This window comes from Labeo rohita, chromosome 13 (assembly GCF_022985175.1).
Source record: "Labeo rohita strain BAU-BD-2019 chromosome 13, IGBB_LRoh.1.0, whole genome shotgun sequence".
NCBI classification, from domain to species: Eukaryota; Metazoa; Chordata; class Actinopteri; order Cypriniformes; family Cyprinidae; genus Labeo; species Labeo rohita.
In genome coordinates, this window is record NC_066881.1 from 26,220,343 (window position 1) to 26,247,901 (window position 27,559).

Consider the following 27,559-nt stretch of genomic DNA (forward strand, 5'->3'; position numbering starts at 1 on the left):
CTTACAAAAAATAAACAGTTAACAGAAGCAAAGTTTGTTAAAATTGTTTTAGTACTCAAATAAGAACTATTTCATGATTTTAAGCTGCAATAATACCCAATGTAAAATGTGTTTTCACATGGCTTTGGTGCCCAATACAGATACCTCTCTTACACTTTCATCCGCTCACACACGCCACAAAAAAGGCAAATGTGCATTTCATCTTTATCACAAAACAGGTTTAATTTAATATCTCTTTATTTTTTAAAATAATTAAACATTTGTATTTATCCGACCCTTTTTAACTTTTGTAATCGTTTGATTTCTGGGGCTTTCTAAAGCACAGGTTCAATTCTGACAAATCTCACCACAGCATCAGTCCTCCACAATCCCCCTCTCACTCCCCCCCAATCAGCAACTAAGTAAAAAAAGGAAGAAAGAACAAATTCCACTTGGTCAAAAGAAAAAAACAAAACCAATTCCAGACAAAAAATAAAAATAAACCCAAAACAAATTAGAAGTGAAACCCAAGAAAGAAAGAAAACCCCAAGAGGCTGTGTTCAATCTTTCCTCATCATATACTGGATTCTCCTAATGAAAAATACGCTAAAGGTTCTACTAGATACAGAGTATCAAAGTACTGCATTCAGATACAGTATACAGGTACTTAACACTGTAAGAAACTCCCTCACGCACTCGAATGCAGAATGTGTGTTTGCACGTGCAGTTCGATTTCTCATGACAAGCATCTCCGGATTTGCTGCTGGAATTCTGGACACCCGCTCCGATGTCTGTATGTCCCATTTACTGGTACCAGTACCGGACTGGTGCAAAAGAGTCCAAACAAGTGTACCGGGCGGCACATTTGGACAGAAATGAACAGAAAGGGGAGGAAAAACAAGAGCTGGTGTGTATTTATGACTTCCTCTTCATAGCTGGTTACTGCATAGCGTTCTTTGCGTCTCCTACAATGCAGACCCTCTGTGTGTATCCAGATGTTAATGGATAATCAAAGATTAAAGGTAGACAATTCTGCTTTCAGATATTCAGGACACATCGGTGGCAAATGTTGATCCAATTTAGAGACATAAAGAGGAAAAGAAAGAGCAGGGAAGAGTAAGGGACATAGAGGGGGGGCAGGAGAGGAAGGAGAGTGAGAATTGGGCTGGTGATGCTCAGTAAGGATGGCCGAGGTATGTCAGATCGGTGGGTTGAGATTCTCCGTTTGTTTGATTTTCGTAACAGCAGTCATTCATTTCAGTCCTACTGTCTGTTCAAAGTCCTTTCCCCTCCAGTGTGGGTTTCTCTTGGTTTTTGTTTTTTTGTTTTTTTTTTTGCTTATTTTAATTTTTTAATTTCCGTTTCTAGTCACGTTCTTTTTCGGCATAATATTTTTAAGGGGGGAAAAAAAAGAAGATAAAATAAAAGTTATTTACAGTGCTTTTGAAATAATGAGACTGACGAGGTGAATCTACGGTAAAGTAAGTCGCACAAATACAGAAAGGAAAAAAAATGTGGCCAACGTTCCGAGCGCGTGGTGGAGGCGTTGGGGGAAAAGCGGTCCGAGAGAGGCGCATCGTTAAGTGGGAATAATTCCGTCGCTCTGGAGGCTTCTCTTTAACTCCAGGTCCTCCAACCTCTTCCACAGCTCCTCTCTCTCCTTCTCTTTTTTCTTCTCTCTGAGGAATGACAGAGAACAAATAATTCAAATAAAGGTGAGGTAGATTTACCAGTGCATGCATAAGCAGTGTGAAACAATTACGTGTCACAAAAGTAATAAATGAGAAAAAACAGCTCACCTCTGACGATCTGACTTGTAAGTGGACGTGAGTTCATCAAACAAAGTGCTGTTCATTTCCATGAAGGCCTTCAGAACATTATAGACTAAAGCTACTATGGCCCTGAAAGCAGAAAAAGAAAAGGAATTAAGCATGATTTAGCCACAATTGGACAGAAAGTGATTAAATCCAGTTATTGCTGGACAGCGTTGTATTGTGTATATCACATAACTATACTAAATCTTTACAAAGAAGCTGAGAAAGTACACAACCGTTTAAAAGGTTCTCTTATGCTCTCCAAAGCAATTTATGTGATCCAAAATATAATAAAAACAGCAATATTGTGAACTATTGTTACAATTTAAAGGGGTTCTATTATGCCATTCTCCAGTTTACATTTGAGCTTTCTTAGCATTGCTGTTTGTGCATGAAAAAGATCTGCAAAATTACAAAGCACATGAACTCCCACAATATCCCTCATTTATATAATTCCCGTGCAAGGCATATGCAAAAAAAAATAAGAGGGGGCGAGGCCTGGTTGAGTTGTGTGATGTTGCCATGTCCAAGAGACTGTTCACATATCTAATAATATACTGAAACACATGATTTCTTTCCCAGCTGTTTCCCTTCAGAGACATAACCAACTGTTTACGTGAACTTTGTTTTTGACATAACCTTGGAAACAGTATTTGACAGTTGACATGAAAATAAAAAATGACCCAAAACATTTGAACAATAGTGTATATAGTGTTTAAATTGGACAGTCACTTTTACACATAAAAACTGCAAATGTAAAATGAACTACTAAAAATCTGATATCCACAAAAGCAATCAATGCAAAAGTGTGTGTGTATTTAATTATTTTATACATTAAATTTAATACAATTGTCATGGGTCTCGCTGATAGTGTTCTGAGAGTGTCAGGAAATTGAGAGGGAAAAAAAAAAAAAAAGGAAGGAATGTGATTGTGACAAGAGGAGCTCTATTAAGCTATTTTAAAGGCTCAGTGCTGTTGTTAAATAAAATCAGAAGAGTGTGGGTTTGACTTACGGGTTCCAGTGTTCTTTGGAGATCCGGTACAGACTTGCGAACATTATAGGAAGAATCACATTGGAGTTCTCCTCAATCAGACTCATGATGTACTCATTATTCCAGTAGTACAGAGCTCTCTCAGCCACCTAGGCACACATACACATGTTTTCTGTTAGCGTTTTCTAAGCTCATAATATGATATATATATAATAAATGATATGATAGAATTTGTATTGTCAGTTGATGCATGTATTTACAGCTGAGGTCAAAAGTTTAAATACACCTTGCAGAATGTGTAAAATGTTAATTATTTTACCAAAATAAGAGGGATCATCAAAATGTAAGATATTTTTTTATTTAGTACTGACCTGAATAAAATATTTCACATAAAAGATGGTTACATATAGTAATTTATAAAAATGATGCTTGATTCTTAATAAAATGTTGTTTCCTGAATTATCCACAGCTGTGTTTTTTTCTTCTTTTTATGGTGTTAGTTGTTGATGAGTCCCTTGTTTGTCCTGAACAGTTAAAATGAGTGCTGTCCTTCAGGTTCCACTAATTCTTTGTTTTTTTTTAGAATTTTTGTGCATTTAAACCCTTTCCAACAATGACTGTATGATTTTGAGATCCATCTTTTCACACCGAGGACAACTGAGGGACTCATGTGCAACTATTACAGAAAGTTTAAAAAAAAAAAAAAAAAAAATCACTGATGCTTCAGAAGAAAACATGGTGCATTAAGAGCCAAAAACTATACATTTTGAATTTGAAGATCAGGGTAAATTAATCTAATTAATCTGAAAATAATAAAATAATCTGTCTTCTGGGGAACAACTTCTGTACCTTCAGAAGGGCAGCACTAAATGAAAAAATATGATATTTAGGCAAAATAAGAAAAATGTATATCCCTGTCAAAAGTTGACACCCATAACTCTTAATGAATCATTTTTTTGAATCGTCATCAATGAGAGTTTAAACCTTCTGTAATAGTTGCAGATGAGTCCCTCAGTGTGAAAAGATGGATCTCAAAAATCATACAGTCATCATACACAAAAAAGCTGAAAAACCAAAGAATTTGTGGGACCTGAAGGATTTTTCTCAAGAACAGTGAGCAGTTTAACTCTTCAGCACAAACAAGGGACTCTACTAACACCAAAAAAAAATAAATAAATAAAAAAAGCTGTGGATCATTCAGGTAACAACACAGTATTAAGAATCAAGAGTATCAAACTTTTGAATGGGCTCATTTTTATAAATTCATAAATTCCAATTAATTTTATAAATTATTATTTTCTCTTTTGGACCATATGTAAACGTCTTATGTGAAATATCTTATTCAGGTCAGTGCTAAATATAAAATAACATGCATTTTGTTTGATCCCTCTAATTTTGGTAAAATAATTAACATTTTGCACATTCTGCAAGGTTTATGTAAACTTTTGACCTCAAGTGAAAGCATTTTTCCAAAAAAAAACAAACTCAAAAATGCGGCAAAACTGTAGTGAGAAATAGCCTGTCCTAAAATAGGGGGTTTCATGACGTAAAAACGAACTATAATTGGACCGGTTTAATTTAGTCTTGGATACAGTGGATTTGTGCAGACCTGAAAATGAGGGCTGGAGACACATTTAGAGATCTGTTTGAAAAGAGGCTCCTGGATTTTCACAAACTGCGTGGGCTCAATCACATCCAGAATCTCCTCCAACTCTCCTAGGAACATGACCTACACACACATCAATGCAGACAATCAGAGGAGCAGATAAAGAACATCAATGAATGCATCCTAAATCGTCACCAGTACTGTCCTGAAATCATGACTGATCAACCTCATGCTGTGAATTAACTCCGCTTTTCTCTCACCTCTTTCTGACTGCAGGTTTTAGGCCAGAATTTGAGAAGACCTCTGATAACCTGTTAAGAGGAAAAACAGGATACTGATTAAATAAATGGACATAAAAAGAAACCATTGATTATTGAAAGGCTGCACTTACTGGTTCTGTTAATGCAGGATCTTTCTCTAGGAACTGTACAATACAATACGCCAGCTGCAAAAACAACAGTAATGTTACTGACAGGATAGGAAGTAAACACACACAGGACTCATCTGAATATTTTAATAAACAGGCAGTACCTGTGCATGGAAAAGTGAGAGGCTCCTGACGGTGTGAAGAGGAATCAAAACTTTCACCAGAAACTGTTTGTGCTCGGCCTTCAGCGGCAGAGCGAAGCCATTGATGATGCTGACAGGAGACAAACACAACTTTCACTAACAACATTCTGGGACTGCAGAATCCTGACTTTATCACTACAGCCAGAACAAAAAAATATTTCATAGAAATTGTGCTACAACCTCCAATTAAGAAGTTTTATAAGCACAAAAACTGCAGTGGATGTCAGTGAATAACAATTTAATTGCAGTCCTCACAAAAAGCTTTAATTTGGCCAAGAGTTGTAATTCTGTATAAATACAGATACTATTTTTATGTTGCTTTAAAGCCCCTGGAGACTGTATGCTTTTTCTGTATGGAAACTAATGCTCTTGTCATACAATAACATGAAGGTGAATAAAAACTATTGTTATTTTTGGAAGAAACTTCCCTTTAAGAATGTTTTGATGATCAAGAATAACTCATCTTATGTATAAGAAATCCCAACTGTTAGTTAACTGCAAATGTGTAATTATATTAAAGGGACTGAAATGATGTAAATAGCAAACTTGGGGTGTGTGAGTGCCATGACTTTTTTCTCAAGCGCAAACCCTGCCCCGCAGCCATTTCTGAAGATTTTATTGGTCATGTCAATGACAGAGCTAATTGCCTACACAACTCTGGGAAAGAAAAAAAAAAAAAATCTTAACACCAAACCATTAATTGCTGGAAAACCTGTTGCTGGATTATTTTTTTTTAACCTGGTAACCAATGAAATCGGCAGTGAGATAAGGCAGTGTTGATGATTTAATTAATGTTTTGTCTCTCTAAAGAAGTTGTTTTTTAAAGTTCAATTTTTTTATTTGATCAAAAAACTAACATTATGAAATCTTATTGCAATTTAAAACGACAGTTTACTATTTTAATATACTTTAATATACTTTATTTTCTGTGATGCAATGCTGAATTTTCATCAGCCATTACTCCAGTCTTCAGTGTCACATGATCCTTCAGAATTCATTCAAATATGCTAATATTATCATCAGTGTTGGAAACAGTTGTGCTGCTTCATATTTTTTTGGAACCTGTGATACCTTTTTTCTGAATTTTCTGATGAAGAGCAGCATTTATTCAAAATAGTAAAGATTTATATAGTTAGAAAACATTTCTATCACTTTTATCAATTTACTACATCCTTGCTGAATAAAATTATTAATAATAATTTTACTACTTTGAATGGTAGTGTATATTGTTACAAAATATTACCATTTTAAATAAATGCTGTTCTTTTTAACATTACCTTCATCAAAGAATCCCAAAAAAGTATCACAGCTTCTAAAAAAAAAAAATTAAGCAGCACAACTGTTTCCAACACTGATAATAAATCAGCATATTAAAATGATTTTTGAAGAATCATTTGACACTTAAGACTGGAGTAACAATGCTGAAAATTCAGCTTTGCATCACAGGAATAAATTATATTTTAAAGTATATTAAAATAAAAAAAAACACTATTTTAAATTGCAATTATATTTCACAATATTACAGTTTTTTCTGTATCTTTAATCCAACAAATCAGCCTTAACAAGAAAAAAAACAAAAAAAAAAACAACTTAAAAATCTTACTGGCCCCAAACTTTTGAACAACTGTGTAAATCACACATATGAATGGTAATGTATTGTGACTTTAAACAAGCATAACTCACCTTCCCAAAATCTCCAACAATTCTGCAACTCCATTGAAGTGCTCAGTTTCATAAACAAAACTAAGAATGAGAGAGACAGAAATGAATGCTTGCACTTCATTCATGCATGTGGGAATATTATGTAAACTGTCACATCCCTTACCGTAGAAAAATATTATTAATCTGTTTTCGTATAAAAGCTCTTAGTCCCAGGAATTTTCCGTAGATTCTGTGTAAGACTGTCTTCAGGTAATCTCTCTCCCGTGGGTCCTCACTGTCAAACAACTCCAGCAGCTGACAGAACAACAGATGGACACAGCACACAAAATAAGAGGAGAAAAAAAGCTGATGAGCAAACCCTAGTGAGAAAAAGGGATTGAGGAGATTTTTGAAAAAACATCCTTACCTGTAAGACAAATTTCTGGTCTATGTATTTTTTGGCAATGCTGGGTTGAAACTCCTGGCTCTCCAAAAAACGAATGAAGAACTCATACACCAGCTGAGAAGAGAAAAGAATGGGAGAAAGACACAGCTTGTGTTATTTGATGAAGTTCTTTGCACTCGTGTATGCAGAAAAAGGTCAAAGGTCATGGTTCAGTTGAGATCACGATCACAGGACACACTGCTACTGCCACCAGGGGTCGTTTCCATTATAACACAGGTTGGAAAAGAAAGAAAGAAAAAAAAGACCAGGAACACATGTCTGGGAATGTGGCTCTCATTATTGGATTTCTTTTTTTAGATGAGGTTTTCAAAAGCAGGGATTAATAACGAAACAAAAGAAGTTTTACCAGGAAGATTCTCCTTGAGATATGCATCTCATTTCTAAAGGAGTCCTGGAAGCATACAGTGAGTACACACACAGAGAGGGTCAGAGTGTGTGTACAAACTCTCGAAAATACACACACAAACAAACATGCTGAAACAAATAAAACAGACAGGAGCTCTACACAAGGAGAGAGGGACCAGAGTACACAACAATACAGTATTCCTAAAAACCTCCACTGCATAGACACACACACACTCACCTGTAAATGTGGCCACGAGGCCTCTAGAGTGGGTTCATCCTCCTCTGGGTCAAACTCATTACTGTCACTGGGCGGAAGAGTTCGGAATATATTATAGGACACCTGGGTGGAAAAAAAAAAAAAAAAAAAGGAGATGTAATAACCATCAAAATTCCAGAATAAAATACTACAGAGTTTGGGCGATATACCGGCAGACACGATTAACCCGTAGAAATTTGTCAATACTGGTACTATTGTCTCTATCGCAGTTACAAGCTCACATGATGCTGCTGTGCTACGTCGTCAAGAAAATGTATCGTTTGCACGCTTTAAGCACTGCAGTTTAAAAATGAGTGGTTTTAAAGCCATTGAAATTCAATCAGCAGCAAAAGCGAACTAATTTCACTATATGTGAGTGCTGTCAGAGAAGCGTGTGCACATGAAGACTGTGCTCAGAGCGTGGGAATTATTTTTGTCTCTTTATAGGCCTTGAATGGTCAAATACACACACATGTATGTGTCAAAATGCCTGTTTTTGCAAATATCCTCGTAATCAGTCATTTAGGTCTTAAGTGAAAGTAAACAGCTGAGAAAGAAAACGTGTAACAGTATATCAGATCTGGGCAGCTCTTGAAGTAACAGCAGTCTAATATTCCTTCTGTCTGTCTGTCATTCAAATCAAACAACAAAAGAGAAAATCTTTCACTTCCCTTCAATAAACTTTTTTTTATAACTTTAAAAAGAATATATATATATATATATATATATATTTTAATTTACACATTACAAAAAAAATAGTGTTTTTATACATTTGATTACCTTTTACAATGTATGTATCATTTATTATTTATTTGTCCTATTGCTTGTAATTAGTTTCTTCTTTTTTAATCAGTGAGCTTAAGTTTTTTTTTTTTTTTTTTAGTTTTAGTTCAGTATTAGTTTTAATATTCACACTAGTGACAAGAATGATTTTAAGAAATTTCTATAGTATCATTGATATCATAAAGACTATTTTTAAGCAAAAATAACTGGATTGTGATCAGGGTTGCCAGGTCTACAAAACAAAACCAGCGCAACTGCTATTCAAAACTAACCTAAACATTTTTTCAGGGTTTTCCTGATTGTGATATATATCGTTAGTGTGAAATAAAATAACTCATGTTGTGATATAAGATTTTGGTCATATCGCCCACTCCTACTACAAACCATTCACTGATCATCTAATATATATTTTACACAAAAAGTTCAAGCCACAATCAGATTAACTTTATGCAACTTCTGGTAATATGGGTGCACAGGTTTGTAGGGTCATTCCACTAAATTGGTTGCTTTTCCACTTGGAAAAATTTAAAAATAAAATAGGTTTTACATATATATATATATATATATATATATATATATATATATATACACATATATATATACACACACACATATATACACACACACACACATATATATATATATATATACTTTAAAATTACAAGAAATTGTATTGTGCCATCTCAGGCTATGTAATATATTATTTTATGACTATGTTTTGGTATTTTTGTCAACCCTGTTATTGACACAAGCGTTACTAGATACTATAGTTTAAATAGAACTCATATGCCACTGAATGATATAGGCATTAACTCAATAAAATGATGAGTGTGACCTTTAAAATATTTGAATTTTACACAGACAATCTTTAAAAACAAGGTCAAACCTAATCAATGTCAGCCCTGTTACCCACGTCAAAAGCTGTTACTCTAAAAAGTAACAGGTTGACAGTAACACGTGTGACGATTTCAACCAGCTTTGCTAGCTAATAGTCAAATTCACAGAAGCACATATTGTACACTTTGAAAAGATTTTACTTGTATATATTGATTATATTAAATGCAAGAAATAATTATTTAAATTTACATTTTAAAAATGGTAACAGGATTGACACTGCATCATGGTCCCCCCCTCAGTCAAGCCTCATTATACATTATAGAGGAGTGAGAGAAACATGTTTGTTTTTAAAGTGCTGGAATTCTGTTTCAGAGATGATGTAGCCTCCTAGAAGTGATGTCATTGTTTTACACGGGTGTTTTAATGAGGGTACAGGGCTGACATGAAATCAGGGGACACCAATAAAATTATTTATATTTTATAGAGAAAGAATGCATACTTATGCCAAAAACATTGCTTAACAATGAGACTATATTTAGAACATGCAAATGTGATTTTTATATCAGTTTGCCTTCATTTTGCAAATTAAAAGTCCAGCTGAAACAGGCCTGGCTCCAGAATCAAATCTCTGAGGGTGCTTCTTAAATTAGTGAGGGTGCTCTAACCCTATACCTATATATAACACATATACACACCGATCTCCAGAGCGCAAACAAACAGTTTGCTAAATCTGCAATAAATGGCATTATTACAGCTTTAACAGATAGTGCTATTGATTTCGCAGTACCCCCATAGACCCTGGCCTGTGCTGAAAGAAAAATCATAGCGAGGGACAGGCCAAAAACCTTACTTTTGCCAGCATAAAAGCTATTTAAATTATTTAAAATAATACTTAATTTATAGTTTTTAATGTAACATTGATGAAAGCATACATAGTATTGTTATGTTTTTAAACTGCACATTTATTTGTTATATTGCATCTATGTTTGATTATTTATTAGGGACGCAAAAGGCACCGATTTCGTGGAATGACCCTGTAATGTATCAGTCGTCCTGGCTGGAGTGTGTATTTGACAGATGTTTTAGGTGAACGTTATTTTTTTTTATTTTTGCATGAAATAAATGTTAATTTCTTTTGAGTACTTTTGCATATTGGTATGTCTTATTAGCAATTATTAAAATGCATTGGGTATATCAATGTAATATTGGTCATCTTGATTGCTAAATACTACCAGATCAGTCAACCACCATTTAAACAGCTATTCAGAGTTACAAGACACTTACTGTCTTTAAAATAATCCAATTTTACTGCTTTTGAACGATGAAAAATGACAAAAAGAGTGAGTCTTTGAACTATAAACATTTTAATTAACTATAAATGAATTTAGCGGCATTCCAGTCTACCATTGTGCTATCACTGATTTCAGATTTACATTATTGTTCAAAAGTTTAGGGATAATGAAATTAGTTTTGAAAGACATGAATACTTTTACTTAGCAGGAATGCATTACATTGATCAAAAGTGACAGTAAAGGCATTTATAATGTTACAAATGATTTCTATTTCAAATAAATGATCTTTTGAACTTTTGGTTAATGGTAAATTCTGATAAAAATACATCATAGTTTTAAAAATCGATAAAAAATGTTTCTTGAGCAGCAAATCAGCATATTGAAATGATTTCCGAAGGATCAAGTGACACTAAAGCCTGTAATAGCTACTAATAGCTACTAAAAATTCAGCTTTGCCATCACAAGAATAAATTACATATTTAAAATACATTTAAAAACTTTTCTAAAATTTGAATGATATTTCACCATATAACTGTTGCTAGGCAAAAGTCTGACTCTGACAGGCTACACTGATTATTGAAATACAAAATCACATTATACCATTTAGAGAATGTATGAACCTTCCCACATTTACATGACTCTGTGTGTTTTCACTCACCATTTTGACGACCTCCGGGTAGGCCTGTTCTGTGAGGTATCCTCGGCTGACTGTGACATAATCAACGAGCTCGTTGAGGGTTGAGCGCTTGTATTCTTTCATCTTCAGGTCTGACAGAGTGTCCATGAAATCAAACACAGCACAACACTGCTGAAGTTTCTTCAGGAACAACTCCGGCTGCTCCTGAGCAGAGACGTCTGTGCACAAACAAACACATACACGCATATGAGAAAAAGCTCAAAAACTTCACTTTGCGATGGGTGTGTTCACAAAAGTACTTAAGTAAGTTCAGGGTGTACTTCCATACATACAAACACCATCTGACTCAGACACAGCCTGGGAGAAAAGCTAATAATGGGATTCATTTTAGTAGCGTGTAAAGTCAGTAAAAACATGCCTGACAAGACAAAAGATCCCACATCTTGCTTAATTAACAAATGAAAGATTGGAGGACGTAAAGATCGCACTAGGTCAGTCATCAGACGTCACAATGGGCAGTTTTCCCATTTTCCAAGAACTGCAAAACACTTGGATATGTAAACTAATCAGTGGGCAGCACAGGAAAGGGCAAGAAACCTAAACTTCCCAGAGCTCAAAACCAATTTGCTGACATAACTGCACATATAATGGCAGAACAAATCCACGCTGTGGACCCACTAGTTTATTTGGCTGAGTTGGGTGTTAATTTCATTGACAAATAAATTATCAACATTTTTCCACTGACGAAAACGAGACGATAATGAAACAAAAATTTGTTTTGAATTACAAAATCTATGACGAAAACATACCGACATTAAGCTAGCATACATTTGTGGCACTCAAATGTTCAAAAATGTCAATATCTGGGAGTAAGAGAAGAGCAGACATATGGATAAATTTGACAAAGCAAAAGAGAACTCAATTCGGTCCGGTTTTCTGAGTGCAGACACTGAAGCAGCGCCTCTCACACAGCACAAGTACTCTTTCATGTCTCTTGAATGGAGATGTACACACAAAATGATGTAGAACTGTCCGTTTTGAGTATTCACGTAAACACACTCGGTTACATCTTAGGTGAACGTAAACAGGTGGGAGAAAAATCGGACGTGTATCAGTACATTGCATCTTTGCATTCAGTTTTAAAGGGGCAGCAGCCTACTTTAGTTGCTATTGTCTGTGGCATTGATGTTAAGCAGCAAAAGAAAAATCACCCACTGCTCTTGACTGAATCACTTTAGCAGCCCTAATAAAGATTAATCTAAATTTATTTATATAAATATGTCTGCTTGAAAGAATGAAGAATGTGGTGAGCATGTTGTTATAAAAAATGCATAATTAGCCTATATAACCAATCGGTATTTCATTAAAAAGGAGATCATATTCTCGTTTCTTCATGAGAAGTGGTTTTGCTTCATTTTAATATAAAGGCATGTTGCAAGTCACAGCAGTTGAATCTGTGTCTATCATGATAAGTATCAAACCTACATGATGATTTTGGTTAATAAATGCATTACATTGTAACTAAACCTATTAGATTTTAGCGCACTAAATCTACTGTAGATTTAGTTGACTAGTTAGCCACTCTGGAATTAGCGCTGAGCCAAAAAAATGATCATGTCAAAAATAAAGAAGTCCACTTTCAGAACAAAAATTTACAGATAATGTACTCACCCCCTTGTCATCCAAGATGTTCATGTCTTTCTTTCTTCAGCCGTAAAGAAATTATGTTTTCTGAGTTGAACATTTCAGGATTTTTCTCCATATAATGGAGTACTATGGTTCCCCCGATTTTGAACTTCCAAAATGCAGTTTAAATGCGGCTTCAAACAATCCCAAATTTCGGTTGTAAACGATCCCAGCTGAGGAAGAAGGGTCTTATCTAGCGTAATGATAATTTATTTTCGTAAAAAAAAAAAAATACAAAACGAGCGTTTGACATTAAAAAGTACATAAATCGTATTATTTTTATGAAAATAACCAATCGTTTTGCTAAATAAGACCCTTCTTCCTCAGCTGGGATCGTTTACAACTGCATTTGGGATCGTTTGAAGCCGCATTTAAACTGCATTTTGGAAGTTCAAAATTGGGGCACCATATCAGTCCATTATATGGAGAAAAATCCTGAAATGCTTAACTCAAAAAACGTTTTTTTTTTTTTTTACGGCTGAAGAAAGAAAGACATGAACATCTTAGATGACAAGGGGTGAGTACATTATCTGTCAATTTTTGTTCTAGAAGTGGACTTCTTTAAGAGTTTAAAGGCAGATTTTTGCTACTGAGTGAAAGTTAGTTTTAAACTACTCAGAAAATTGTGTAGTAGGAAAAATTCACACTGCAATGGGTAGTTTACTCCACAATGCAATGTGCTCTACTTGACATTCCATTTTCAATGATAAACACATGAGAAAAAGAGCTGATGTTTTACACAAACTTGGATTAAGATCCAAAAGAGTCTACATTTTTAATTTTACGATGACAACTGGACACTAATTACTGAATTAAACAAGCATTGCAATGGAGGTTGTGTGATGACAATGTATCAGACAAGTGTTTTATATATTAATTCTTGCATAATGCCTACTTGCATACTAATTGTATACAAATGCATACTGTACAGGCTGCAAGAAGCGGTCTCAGTTCTCAGTGCAGTTTTATAATTTTGATACCATGAAGTCTTTAATATAAATAAAGCAAATAACTTTTGCAAATGACGCACAAGACTGCAATTCTAAACCGCTGTGATTCAGTGTTACAGGTCACAGGCCTCACAGAAAGATACAGAATCACAACGCATCCAAGGAATCCAACTTATCCCATGAAACAACCCAAGACAACAGAATATTGCATTTAAACCTGCATTTAAAAAGTGCAGAATGCAAGAAACAACAGGGCAGTCAAGACAGAGGAAAATGGCACTGCTGCAGCAGAGGACATGCAGATGTGCATCTAGACAAAAGACATCCGTACCATTGCTTAAGTTAGACACACTCACAGTGACAGTCATTTTGACTCAGGTGATTCAATCACGTGCTGTTATTTTCCATTTGTGTCCAGACTGATTACTTGATCCTGCCAGTTTAGCAGTCCACAAGACAGAAGGTTTCGGGGTATTGAGAGATGCTTAAATAAAAGGTCTGACGTGTAATAAGCTAAACAGAAGGTCTGCAGCGAGGTCTTCCAAGACATTAAAGTAAAACAGATCTCCAAGGTGCAGCGCCACGTTCATATAAGGTGATGGCTCGTGCTGCTCCACAAACCAGGGTGGGGAAAACCCCACTTCAATGGAATGGTGCTCTTGGATTACGTTAAAGGGACTGTTTGTGTGTGGTTTTAAATGCAGAGAGAGTGAGTGAGTGCTTGTTACAAAGTTGTGTCTCTGCTTACTTACACAGACATAGTGCATGTGCAAGTATGTGTGTGTGTGCCGTGAGTTGTTCCGACAGGTGGAACTAGCAGGTGACTTTCACAGAGCCAGATACTGAGAAGGAAATGTACTGTATGCATTTAACGCAAACACCACAAACACAAGCAGAGACAGTTCCCTGAATCTAAATGGAAAGCCTTTTTCACTTGGGCATGAAAACTGCATGTCTGCAGAGGGGGAAAAAAAACAACAACAAAAAAAACAACATTGACTTGGTTGTAGAGATGCACAGATAATAAATCAAAAGTAGGTCAGTAAACTTAAATCAAAACACGATATGGACTAGTGTCTGTGAATATTAAACTGCAAAAAGGCTATTTAAATATGAATCCTGCATGTTCTGCGTGTCTCTCTGCAAATTAATGGCATTATTTAAACATTAAAGGAATATTTACCAGGGAAATTATTTACTTGAAAAATGTAAAATACAAACTCACAAAACAGTATTTATGACATTTTTTATAAAGTCAAAAACAAACAACAACAACAAAAAAAACTTATTTCTTAAGAATGTAATTTTTGTTAAACTGCTGTTAAATTCTGCAAGTTTCAAGATTTCAATTAATTAGACATGCTTTTTGATTTTTTTTTTTAATTTAACCATTAAAACATAGTCTAGAAAAATTAAAACTGAATCCAGATAAATTAAAACGAAAAAAACTAAATTTGTATTAAAACATTTTAAGGAATATTTACCAGAGAAATTATTTACCAGAGAAATTATTTACCAGAATTTATTTACCAGAAAAATGTAAATACACAACACAGTATTTCTAAATAAATAAATAATATAACAATATTTTAAAATACAAATCAATTAATTAGCGATGCTTTTGACTACTAAAATTTAATGAAACCATTAAAATGGAAACTGAATGAAAACAAATGGAAAACAAAGAATTTGAGAAAAATAAAACATCTCATAGGGCTTAAAATGTAATTTTTGTAATATACAACAATTATTCTAAATAAATAAATAAATAAATAAATAAAACAATATTTTTTAAATAAAATAAATTAATTAATTAGAGATGCTTTTGCTTATTAAAACTTGAGAAAAAAAGAATTTGAGAAAAATAAAACTGAATTAGTGAAAAAGTAAAACATATCTCATAGGGCTTAAAAAATGGTGTTCAAATGTGTACCTTTCATGACTTCAATTAATTAGACATGCTTTTTGTTTAACTTTTTTTTTTTTTTTTAACCATTAAAAGAGTCTAGAAGAATTAAAACTGAATCCAGAAAAAAATCAATTTGGAAAAAATAAAACTGATTTCATAGGGCTCTACATAATATACAGTACAGAAAAAAGTATATTCATTTTGAGATCTGCTATGTTTTAAATTATTACTGTGTGTAAAATGAATTCTAAATAAGCATTAGCCAACAGCAAAGGAAATATGGTAAAAATGCAGGAACAGAGAAAAACAGAACACATAATAATTTTAAAATTGTAACTTTACTAATTGAGTCCGACTGCAGAATTAGTTTTCTGATGGAAGAACTGTATCAACAGAGTGATTCATTTGTAAAATGTGCAGCATTTGGGCTGCATATTCATTTTTGAGTGCAGTCAGAAAGCAACACAGCTAAAAAAAAAAAAAAAAAAAAAAAATTTTTTTTTTTTTTGCAGTGACATTGCAGATTGAGTCAGTGGCATGAAACTCCTAAAAGTGGTTCAGGAAACACTTGCTTTTATTGCCTTTTTATACTTAAGTTTGTGCTTTTCTTTGCATTCAATGTAAAACATAAATCATGTTCAATGTACACTCTAACCAGCAACATCAGAAACTGCCAAGCTGAATTCCCCAATAGAATGTTCTAAACTGTCCCATAAACATGATACGAAACAAAGAACTAATTCTGAATACACTGAACTCGCTACTGCAAAAGTGACAAGTCATGTTTGTGAGCTAACGGGCATGACTACGTACTACACTCGTACCACTGTATAAGATCAGCATCTGACTGAACGAACAGAACCACTTGCTCCACTTGGCCCGCTGATCTGACATACAGTCAGAACCAACCCGCACAACACCAAACAACACACGACAACACACAAGACAACACGCTAATAGACTGACATCTACAAAATGACAAAAATACACCATGAACACCCGCTTCCCTATCACTCACTCAGACAGGTCTCTTTCGCTGAATTTCTTCCCACGTCGTTCGTTCCAGGAAACCAGTTGTGATTTGAAAGTTAATGTATTTGAAAAAGTAAATCAAACATGGCTGTTTGTAAGCCTCGTGTGTGTGTTATGTGTACAGTGCACAGAGCTGCACCTCCACAGAGGAACCCATGAGATCAGGTGTCGGATGGGCGAGCTGAGCCCACGGAAACACGGACAGGCTCTGTGTCTAATGTGCTATTTTCTGCCTTCCTCATTTAAACTCAAGCCAGCAAGGTCAGAGGCACAGCGCGGACCCTGGGGAGGAGGGGCAGGAGTTTACGATGGGCTGGAAATTCATCTATGGTGGCCAGAACACGTGGCTCAAGAGCCCGGTAATACTAGGAACACACAACATGGACCAAGACCAAGCATTTAGATTTAAAAACACCTTTCTATTTCTCATTTTTACTGTGCTAGTGGTCAAGAAAAGTCATCAACTTTTTGGCAGGTCAATGTTTTCCTTATACAAAATGACATGTTGTGATGCATCAGCAGTCTGACATCCAGCTGGAGGGAGTGTCCCACGCAGATGAGAAACAAAAGCCCACATCTCTCTGTTGACACTGCTCGTGTTGCTACGTCCCAATCACCTACTTTTTCTACCCGCCTCTGGACAACACTTTTTTTTGTTTTTTAGGTTCTCAGACAGTTTGTACACTACTGTTCAAAAGTTTGGGGTCAGAAAGTAATTACTACTTTTATTCAGGTTCAGGAAGCATGAAAATGACCAAAAGTGACAGTAATTGGTCCAAAGTAGGGCCCTATGAAATCAGTTTTATTTTTTCCCAAATTCAGTTTTTTTTTTTTTTCCTAATTCCGTTTAAATTTTTCTGGATTCCGTTTTTTTCCATTTTAATTTTTCTCAACTCCTTTTAATAATAATAATAATTAATAATAAATTCAATTTTATTAATCAAGGAGCATGTCCAACTAAATAAAATCATGAAACACATACAATTTCACATCAATTTAATAAAGGTATAACAAAAATGAAATGTTTAGGGCCCTATGAAACGTTTTATTTTTTCCTCACCATATGTTTTATTGTTATCAAATTCTGTGTATCAGCATGTCTAATTATTTGAATGCATACATAATTTATTCAAATTTATTCTTAAAATAGCTGTATGAAAGGTTTTTTTACCCTCAGAAATTCTGTGCTGTGTATTTAAAATGTTCTGGTTATCAAATGAAGGCATAAAACATTAATTTCATTTATCTTTTAATTACTGAAAATTACACTTTTTTTTTTTTTTTGCAAACAAAGAGAAAATTTACTATTAAAATTAAAACATGGAAGAAATGTTGTGTGATTATACCCTAAAAAATGTTTGTTTCAATTTAACAGTAGTAGTAGTAATATATTTCTGGCACAATGTCTTCAAGTTAAACCAGACTTTTATTTTGACGGGTTGCCATGTCTACCTTTACATTTCTTTCTGTATATGATATGATGCTAGTTTTCCTAAAATGGAACGGGTAAATGCTGAAACCACTGCGAGCGTCACACGCGCTTCAGTGTGTGTAGTAAACAAAACCGCTTGTCTGCTCCATTCATTACAACAGAGACACACAGAACATGTAATTTAGTAAATTTATAACTTTTTGTATGTGTGCAAGTTGTATAATATCCTAGGTACACATTTCTAGTAACTGTTCAGTTAATTCACATATCGTATTTTCAGAAAATTTGTCCCCAAATTTGTCACTACCGAAATACGTACTTTAATTGTAAGGGTTATATTGACCTATTAAGATTTTGCTTACATCTACATTGTAAATATATTTTTTGCTATTTTATATATATAAAAAAAAAAAAACATCAGAGTTAAATCAATTACATTTTTAACAATATTTCAAGTGTAATTTATGAGATTTGTTGTATTTTAAATCCAGTTTTTCTTTGTAAAAGGCAAAAAGTTAATAATCTGGCTTTCAATCTTAAGGATTCATTAGACTGAATATACATTGAACCAAAAACTATCATAACATTTTAGTTGATAATTCAGTACACTTTATTTTTGACAAAACATCTCATGTGCATCCCATGTTTTGGTAGTAACTGCACATTTTCAGTAGTGACAGTAATGCTTTAGTAGCGACCACATCACATTACAAAATTTTAACTTGCATACTAAAACACTAATAAAACATACTAAAATACAAACAATTTGCATAACTGTACTAAAATTGTGTTTATTTCCTGTGACTGTTGGGACCATTGGTCGTGACTGTTTCGGTAGTGACAAATTTATGGGATAACACCCATAAAAACCCAAAAGATGTCACTACTGAAATTGCACCAAATGTTTTGGTAGTAACAATTTTAGATACGTTTGAACCTATAGCTCAAAGATGCTAATCAGCACATGGTTAGCTAGCACAGTTCTAAACAGTGGTAAACATAAAAACTAAATGTTATGGAATAACTACCAAAAAAGTGTGCTTAACGGCAGAAAAAAGGTGTTTGGTAGAGATGTTCCTTGAAGTTCCTTAACCATTCATGAATTACTTTCTATAAAGGTTCAGTGTTAACAGCTTAGAGGAAGTGAGTGGTCTAAACCTCTGCATTAAGGTGAAACCACTAAACACACCACTAAGTCTCTTAAGGAAAGCAAAGTGATTCTACAGTGCCATCTATTGGCAACTGGGTTTCGTGGCATATGATACTTATGTCCAAAATGAGTAAATATCAAAGACATGACATTATACACACTATGGTGTAGTCTGATTGCTTTTCTCTCTTTCATGAAGGTGAGTCATTTTTTATGAACATGAATGAAGATATTTTTAGAAACAGCTCTTCTGGTCATCAAAGCATTCAATGCATACCAGAATGCTTCAAAACATGTATAAGAAAGTCATACAGGTTTGGAATGATATGAGGGTGAGTAAATGATTACAAAATATTCCTTTTCGGGTAAACAATCCTTTTAAAGCACTGACACCTTAGGCTCCACAGATTTAGTAATGCTGTAAGCATAATAGTTTCATTTAATTTACAAAATAACAAGTGGAAGGTTAATTGTTTTTTATTCCCTATAAAGTTCATAAATAACCATGAAAACTATGAAAAAGTCAGCAGCTGTCAACACATTCTTCCACATGCTTTCAAGACTGTCATTTTTTGCAAATTCGACAACAACTTATCTATGTTAGCTTGCTAAGTAACATTATCTTGATGACAAATCAGCAGCCACAACAATGTAGAACACCACATCACAGCAAAACCTAACATTTAAGTTTGCAAGGCATTAAGTAGATGTGCGATTAACATAGGCAATGCAGCACTAGCTCAAATGGATGACTGTTCTGTCAACCAGTCTGAAATGATCACACACTGGCCCTGGACCAGCAAATCATCTGTAACACTTAGGACTTTCAATATAGAAAAGTTTCAGAGAATGATTTTATCAACTTGACAATCTGCAGATGAACAGCTGCTAGGCCTGAGTTTGTTTGTTTATCGGAACAAATTTAGAAAACTATAGCATTACATCACTTGCTCACCAATGGATCCTCTGGAGTGAATGGGTGCCGTCACAATGAGAGTTCAAATAACTGAATAAAATGACTCCAGACAAAACAGATTATGATATTTTTATACTCATGACTATTGCTAAGCTATGAACCTCATCTCCACTAAAACACGATTGCAATTAGCCTATCATACCACTCGCACACCATCACTGTGACCTTTATAGAAGTGACCCCTATAGGGAATGAGATGCTTTGATCCCTCCTTCCCATAATCCTTACTGAGCGTTCTGCAGGGGGCAAAGGTCACCAATATAGAATGGAAATGCTTTCAGTCACTACTGCTCCATTTCTTAGTCCATCAATGAATAGATGTGACCTATTTGAAGTCAATATCATTAAAAGTGCATTATAAGCAGAACATTTTCTAATCATTTTCTAGGCAGGGCAGTGAACATCTGACATGAAACAGGTGAAACTGACATTAGCCTGTTCTTTGATGTGTGAACGATTGTATTTTGCATTCATTTATGATGAGAGGTAAACAGACAAAGCCTCTGTGGGAGGGCGGTTACCTCGGCAATGGCCAATCAGACACACTCTACAAATACTAAATCAACCTGTTTGACCGCTCAACACACTGATATGGATTCAAAGGTTATTTGGTCAAACAAGTCAGTCTCTTTAAACATACCACGTTTTTCACAGTGAAAAAGAGTTACATTACTGTTCTGAGTTATCACAATCATTGATTATTTCTATTCATACTGTCATTTAGAGTTTTTACTTTGATAATTAAATTTTACTACTGTTTTATATGTAAAAAAACACATACATTAAAATTTATTTAAAACAGCACCATTATTTTAGATATTTTTGGACTGTTAATTGTGTAGTCCTAGACACTTGTTTAAAGATGTGTGTGGTTTGAAGCAAGTCAGACCACTGGACAAATGCAAGGCACATGATTGCACACACACCCACGTTTTCACTCCATCACACATATTCCACAAAAACAAGCTCTTCAGACACACAGCCAACTGACATAGAATTGTAAGCCCTTGGTGAAATGACAGATTTCTGCACTGATCTCTCTTTTAATTTTAGACCTGCCAGCACCACAATTCTCAGGCAAGATTTAGAGTGACAAAACACTGGAAACGTCTGCATCTGTTTGTTTTCCCATAAAGGTCTTGGTGTCTCCTACAGCAACCGCAAGTGTGATTCAGTAAATAACAGAAAAAACATATTTATGAAACAACAGAATCCACAGTGTTTGCATGCTTACTAGCAGATAGCAGAAAATATCTCAGAACTGCACAAGAGTCATCGTCCTAAACAAGCACAGACAAGTCAAGATGTACTCTATCTGACATTTTACAATCTTACTGAAAAGTTTTACAGAGCCATGATACATAAGCAAAACTGGTTATGTTCTTATACTACCATACTACATTCTGCGATGTGCTGCATGTGTACTGTGAATATTGGCCAAAACGCACAGTATATACACTACCTAAACCGTTTTGCAGTAATTCTTCACAATAGCTATATTTCCATCACTCTGTTTTTGCGCATTTAGAAGTATTGCATTAGAAACGAGTGATGGAAACACCACAATTCAAAAAAAAAAAAAAAAATCTCGCTCACTTGAGGTGGTTTTTGAACTGTGCGAGAAATCCAAAAGTTTTATGATCCTGCATAGACAGCAATGCAACTAAGATGTTCCCAGTCCCAGAATAGTAGTAAGAACATCATTAAGACAGAAGAGACTAAATTGCTGAATAAAGTCATTATTTTTGTTTTCTTTTCACACAAAAGTAACATTACGGTTGAACCACTGATGTCACATGGACTATTTTAACGATGTCCATACTACCTTTCTGGGCCTTGAACATTTCATCTGCATTGCGGTTTATGCAGGGTCAGAAAGCTCTCAGATATTATCAAAAATATCTTTATTTGTGTTCCTAAGATGAACAAAGGTCTTACAGGTTTGAAATGACATGAAAGTAATTAATAACAGAATTTTTATTTTTGAGCGAATGAAGCAAACAACACTAGTATGTTGACGAGACATGTTCACCCATGATCTCAGAAAAATACTTAAAATTTATGGCAAACCTGTATCGATATTCTACAGTTAAGCTGTATAGACTGCTGAAGCAGTCTGAATCAGAATTATATTATACTCTGTATCAGTGACTTTCAGAGCTCAAGTGATTTCAGAGCACAAGTGGTTATGAAAGCACAAAGTAATCGTGAGTGAGTCACCTTTGAGCAGGGGAAGAGGTGTGAGTTCGATTGGTTTGCCCTGAGAGCGAAACTGTGAGGAACTCTGAGAACGTTTCTGCTTAGCTTTCCGGACAGACTTCCGGGAAAATCCGTCTACTTTATCCACTGATGGAGGCGTGGTGGCTGCGGAGGACATAGCCCTGCAAAAAAAAAAAAAAAAAAAAAAAAAAAAAAAAAAAAAAAAAGAGACACGCGTTAGAATACATAACCATAACCACCATGTTTATGTATTCTACATAAAATGTAGAATACATAAACACTCACAAATCAACATATGCATTTCACAAATAATTACATGTGTCTTTTCATGGTATGTGCAAAAATATTTCCCATTAACAGTACTTAGGTACATGAGAACAACTGAGGGTTATAACATCCAATGTAAGATCTTAAATAACCTCAGCTTCCAAAGTGAATCCTCTCCCAGAATCATGATCAGAAACATTGAAAAATACTTCCTTGAAGTGACCATTGTAGGCTCTGCAATGCAAGATAGGCTTTGCAACAATGCTAAGGAACGGCCCATTGTTAATGGATTCGTTTGCTTAGTTTTGTTTGGAAACGACCCTACATAAAGCGACCCATTCTCATAGCACCCAAAAAGGTTCACCTTTGCTCTTGATCTTCATGTAAGAATTACACAGAAATGCTGGGACAACACTTACCAGATTTAGTTAGTAAATGAGTGTGTAATGTATGAGTGCCCAGACTCTGAGTAATAAAATGATGACAGTCTTAGAAACACTACCAAATGTTTGTATAATGACTATAATCATCTTCTTTTAATTTGCTACTGCTATAAACAACTGCTGTTGTTAACACAATCACCCCGTAAAGACAAGCTTTTAGATGAATATAATTAGAGAAAACAAATAGATTTTGCATCATCATCTTGAGTCTAATATTTCCAAGGCACTCCGTTATGAACCAAAATATTTACAGGTAAACACACTCCTACTATCACTGACACTAATCAGGCTAATTACATAATGATTAATGACAAGTTTTTCCTGCAAAACAACACACACACACAACGACAACATTTCATATCTTTTAATTCAGGTTGTGTAGGAACCTGACGGGACTGTTCTATGATGAATTAAATAATCCCAGGTATTTAGCTGCGTAGTGGAAAAACAAGACCAAGGAATATGTCAAGTTGCTCTCCAGCAGCACCGTAAACAGCCATTAGTTGCGCTGAGGTCTTTAGATCAGTGATGTGTGTATTTTCATTATGTCTGTGCATTAAGCTATTTTGCAGGACCAGCGTAAGCAGCACTAAATCCAGACCTGTCTAAATGCCTTTGGACAAAGACGTTTGCAATTCAAAAGCAAATGTAATTATAAAACAAACCACAAATGGCTATAGGAAGGAAATGTGGTGGTGAAATGAAAATCCAGGCAGAGATGTAAATAAAGGCAGGAATGCACACTGCGATGAAAGATAAAACAGGATGGAAACAAATTCATACTCTATTGTGATGCATGAAGGTGTGTAAAACATAGCAGGATTCTGATTGATCAGGTTTAACCACAGGTGTCAGCTTGAATTTCATGCATGATATAAAAGTAAATAAACACAGAATTATTGCTCTGCATAAGAAACCAGATGCATTTGGGAATTTAGACACAAATGCACTGAAAGTAATTCATTTTCAAATTTCCGTTTTCTGACATCATGAGCAATAGCAACAGTTGGCGATATGGCAAAGTGGTACATTTGAACGCGACAGTCGAGTTGAAACTAGTGACCACAGAGACCACTTGGTGTCATCATCGGTGTCGGTGTAAATGCCCCTTTAGAAAGGGAGGAGCAGAGAAAAGTTTAACAGGAAGTAAATAGGCTTTAACAGGGACCTTTAAAAACAAAAAACAACTGGCTAAAGAAGCCGAGAAAGAGAGAAAGACCACTTAAACTTTTACCCTGGTCATGCAAGTGAAACTCAAGAAGCTCAAATCGTAGATTAAGAAGTAAAATCAATTATTTTACGTCTTTAAATTTCTAAGCAGACAAGTGAATTTGCATAGAAAAGTAAATTTCAACTAATTATCTGTACTGGACGGTCCGAAGCCGGTGTGGTCTTTAATCTGACTATTCAGAGCACTTTTGATATTGCAGTCTGAGAGGTTTAAATTAGCAGACATCAAACGAGCGAGAAGCTGCCAACGACATCCCATAATGCTGCACTGTCTAGGCTACCACAAACAATATCATCGCTTTTCTGAGCCACTTCTCCTGGTCTCAAAATGACAGGCCTGGCAGTATCACTACCTGTGAAAAGAAGAAACCTTCTCTCTCATGTACAAGAACAATGGATGCAAGCAACAATCGCACAAGAGAACATTGATGAATACACATAAGGTCAGCAGAAATCAATAAACACAAGCAGTCATTGTGATTAGGACTCTGAGAATGTCCCAAAGCTGGGATAAGACACATTTCACCCCAAAATCCACAGAAATAAATACAACAATACATATAAATTGATACAAGACAAACAATACTTATTTAGGACTATTAAGATTTTTTAATGACATTTTCATAAAATGTTGAAACAGATTTATAGCATAAATCTCATTATCATGATGCAAAAAGCATATAAATGATTTTTAAAAAATGCACACTACCAGTCAAAAGTTTCTGAACGGTAAGATGTTTAATGTTTTTTAAAGAATTCTCTTCTGCTCACTAAGCCTGCATTTATTTGATCCAAAATACAGCAAAAGCACAAATATTGTGAAATATTTTCATTAATTAAAGTACCTGTTTATATTTGAATATATTTTAAAATGTAATTTATTACAGTGCTCAAAGCTATTTTTTTATTATTATGATTATTATGATTATTATTATAACATCAATATTTAAAACAGTTGAATAATTTTTTTTTTCAGGATTCAGGATCCAAAGATCAACAATTATCTGAAATAAAAAGCTTTTGGGGGATAATAGTATTAATAATATTAGTATTAGGAATAATATAAATTAATACTTTTATTTAGCAAGGATGCTTTAAAGCAAATCATAATATTAGAATGATTTCTAAAGGATCATGTGACTGGAGTAATGACACTAAAATTCAGCTTTGAAATAACAGGCATAAACTACATTTTAAAATATATTCAAATAGAAAACAGTTATTTTAAACAGTAAAAATATCATTTTGCTGTTTTTGCTGTACTTTGGACCAAATAAATGCAGGCTTTGACTGGTAGTGTATAAACTATAAATAAACATTTATATTTACATTTTGGTAATATTTGCTGCATTTATGTTGATTTGAATGAATCAGTGATTTACTTAAAATCAACATTTAAATATGTAAATGCACCAAATACTAGCAATCTGTAAAATGTATGTTATATTAATGAATATTCAAATGTAATACTATTTTCAGTTTGGGTGAAACAAGACTGATGAGGTGAGATCAGGAAAAAGATCCATGTTCCTTCCTGTCCTGTTGTAAAGTTCACCCTGGTTTGACATTCACAGCGAGATTTCTATATAAGACCAAGACACAAAGATTACAAACTTCTGCTAAATTTGAACCTGTACTTAACCCATGTTAACTTTCTCAAAAATATTCATATTTTTGTCTACACAATAGATAGATAGATAGATAGATGCAATCTCTGTAGTGAAACTGAGTTAGTTTATGAAATAGTGAGAGATAATCCCAAATGTCCATGCTGTTCGGCGATCCAGCTCTGTATAAAGATCTGCAGGTATAAAACATCCTAGGGCTTAACCACTGGATTGACTGCCGAAGAAGTGAACCCGGCAACCACAATCTAGGAAACACTCATGCCCAGCCGTTAATCCAAAACACACTGCCACTGATGCCCTGGCCCTAATCTCTATAACCAGGTATTTAGAGATAACCTTTCCCATTGGTTTTGACTAAAGGTCACCTAAAACAACCAGTCGTCTGACTGCGATCCACTCATGGGATGCATGTGTTGTTGTTGGTGATGAGATATTGCAACTGCCAAACTGCCAGGCAGCTGAAGTGAACCAGACCATGGAAACAGGGCACAGAGGCACGGTGCCACTGAGCCAAAGCAAGAAGTTGGCAAAGACCAGTGGAGTAATGATCAGAATTGCTTGTATTTGGTGGGTAGGTCAGTAATGAATAAGACACAGAGTTTAAAGATTCACAAGAGCAGTTTAGCACTGTGGTTGCTTCTAAAAGAACAGAAAAAAGTGAAAACCTCAAATTCTACAGTCCACATGAGTGCAGATGATGCAGTTCCTGATGGTCCTAAACACATTTATACACACACCAGCAGCTGACAAAGTCATACTGCATTCCAGAAGACCAATAAAACAAAAACAGATGAAGAACAAGCTTTCTTCACGGATTTTCACTCATGCACCCATTCAAATGTTGCTGTACAGTCAGACATGTGTGAGAAATATTAAAAGTACGGTTATATTTTTTATTTTTTTCACCACAAACGCTACACAACCCTTAACAAACTCTCTACAAAAACTGTTCCTGGACATTAACTTCATTTATTTGACATATTTAGTTTGGTATATGAAACACCAAAACGAACCGGATCTAAACTTGAGCAGGCAAAAACCATTCAAATATTCCATTTACCTTGATGTTTTCGATGTGAGGAGCTGATTTGGGTGTTTTTAACCGTCTTTCCTCCTTCAAGGCCTCTTGAAGCAGCAGAAAAAGAAAAATAAAGACACAAAATCTGTTTTTGGCCTTAAAAACTGCCAAACCCACAGCAATAATCCCATCAAACACTCAAATTTCCGACGATAAAAAAAGATCCAGCTGAAATACGAACATCCCCGGGTTTCTCTTTATATCCACACACCGCTCTTATACGTTAGTTTAATCCAGAAATGATGTTTTATTAGGGAATATCGGTCCCTTTTTCGCCCTATTGTCAATATTACTGGGCTGAGTCCATGGCACACATAACACGGACGCGCTCTAGCCTGC

At 34.8% G+C, this 27,559-nt stretch overlaps 1 protein-coding gene across 2 annotated transcripts; it reads right to left on the reverse strand.

The window, feature by feature from the left end:
* Window positions 1-219: 219 nt before the first annotated feature.
* Window positions 220-27,559, reverse strand: ppp2r5eb (protein phosphatase 2, regulatory subunit B', epsilon isoform b). Of its 2 annotated transcripts, XM_051126194.1 has the most exons (14): window positions 27,203-27,559; window positions 22,575-22,735; window positions 11,241-11,437; window positions 7,653-7,754; window positions 7,031-7,123; window positions 6,788-6,918; window positions 6,646-6,705; window positions 4,924-5,032; window positions 4,784-4,837; window positions 4,653-4,703; window positions 4,396-4,515; window positions 2,808-2,935; window positions 1,779-1,880; window positions 220-1,658 (listed from the first exon to the last, which is right to left on the reverse strand). In XM_051126194.1, the coding sequence occupies exons 2-14, from the start codon at window positions 22,729-22,731 to the stop codon at window positions 1,559-1,561; spliced, it is 1,404 nt and encodes a 467-aa protein (XP_050982151.1). In that variant the 5' UTR covers window positions 22,732-22,735; window positions 27,203-27,559; the 3' UTR covers window positions 220-1,558. The 2 variants fall into 2 exon arrangements, with proteins under 2 accessions (XP_050982151.1, XP_050982152.1); XM_051126195.1 differs by lacking the exons at window positions 22,575-22,735; window positions 27,203-27,559 and adding an exon at window positions 16,783-16,982.

Coding starts and splice junctions, on each gene's coding strand:
- ppp2r5eb (XM_051126194.1), bottom strand. CDS start 22,731: ATGTCCTCCGCAGCCACCACGCCTCCATCAGTGGATAAAGTAGACGGA. Junction 5,033..6,645: donor TTGTTGGAGATTTTGGGAAG/GTGAGTTATGCT, acceptor GTCTCCTGTCAG/CATCATCAATGGCTTCGCTC. Junction 2,936..4,395: donor TCTCCAGCCCTCATTTTCAG/GTCTGCACAAAT, acceptor ATGTGTGCCTAG/GTGGCTGAGAGAGCTCTGTA.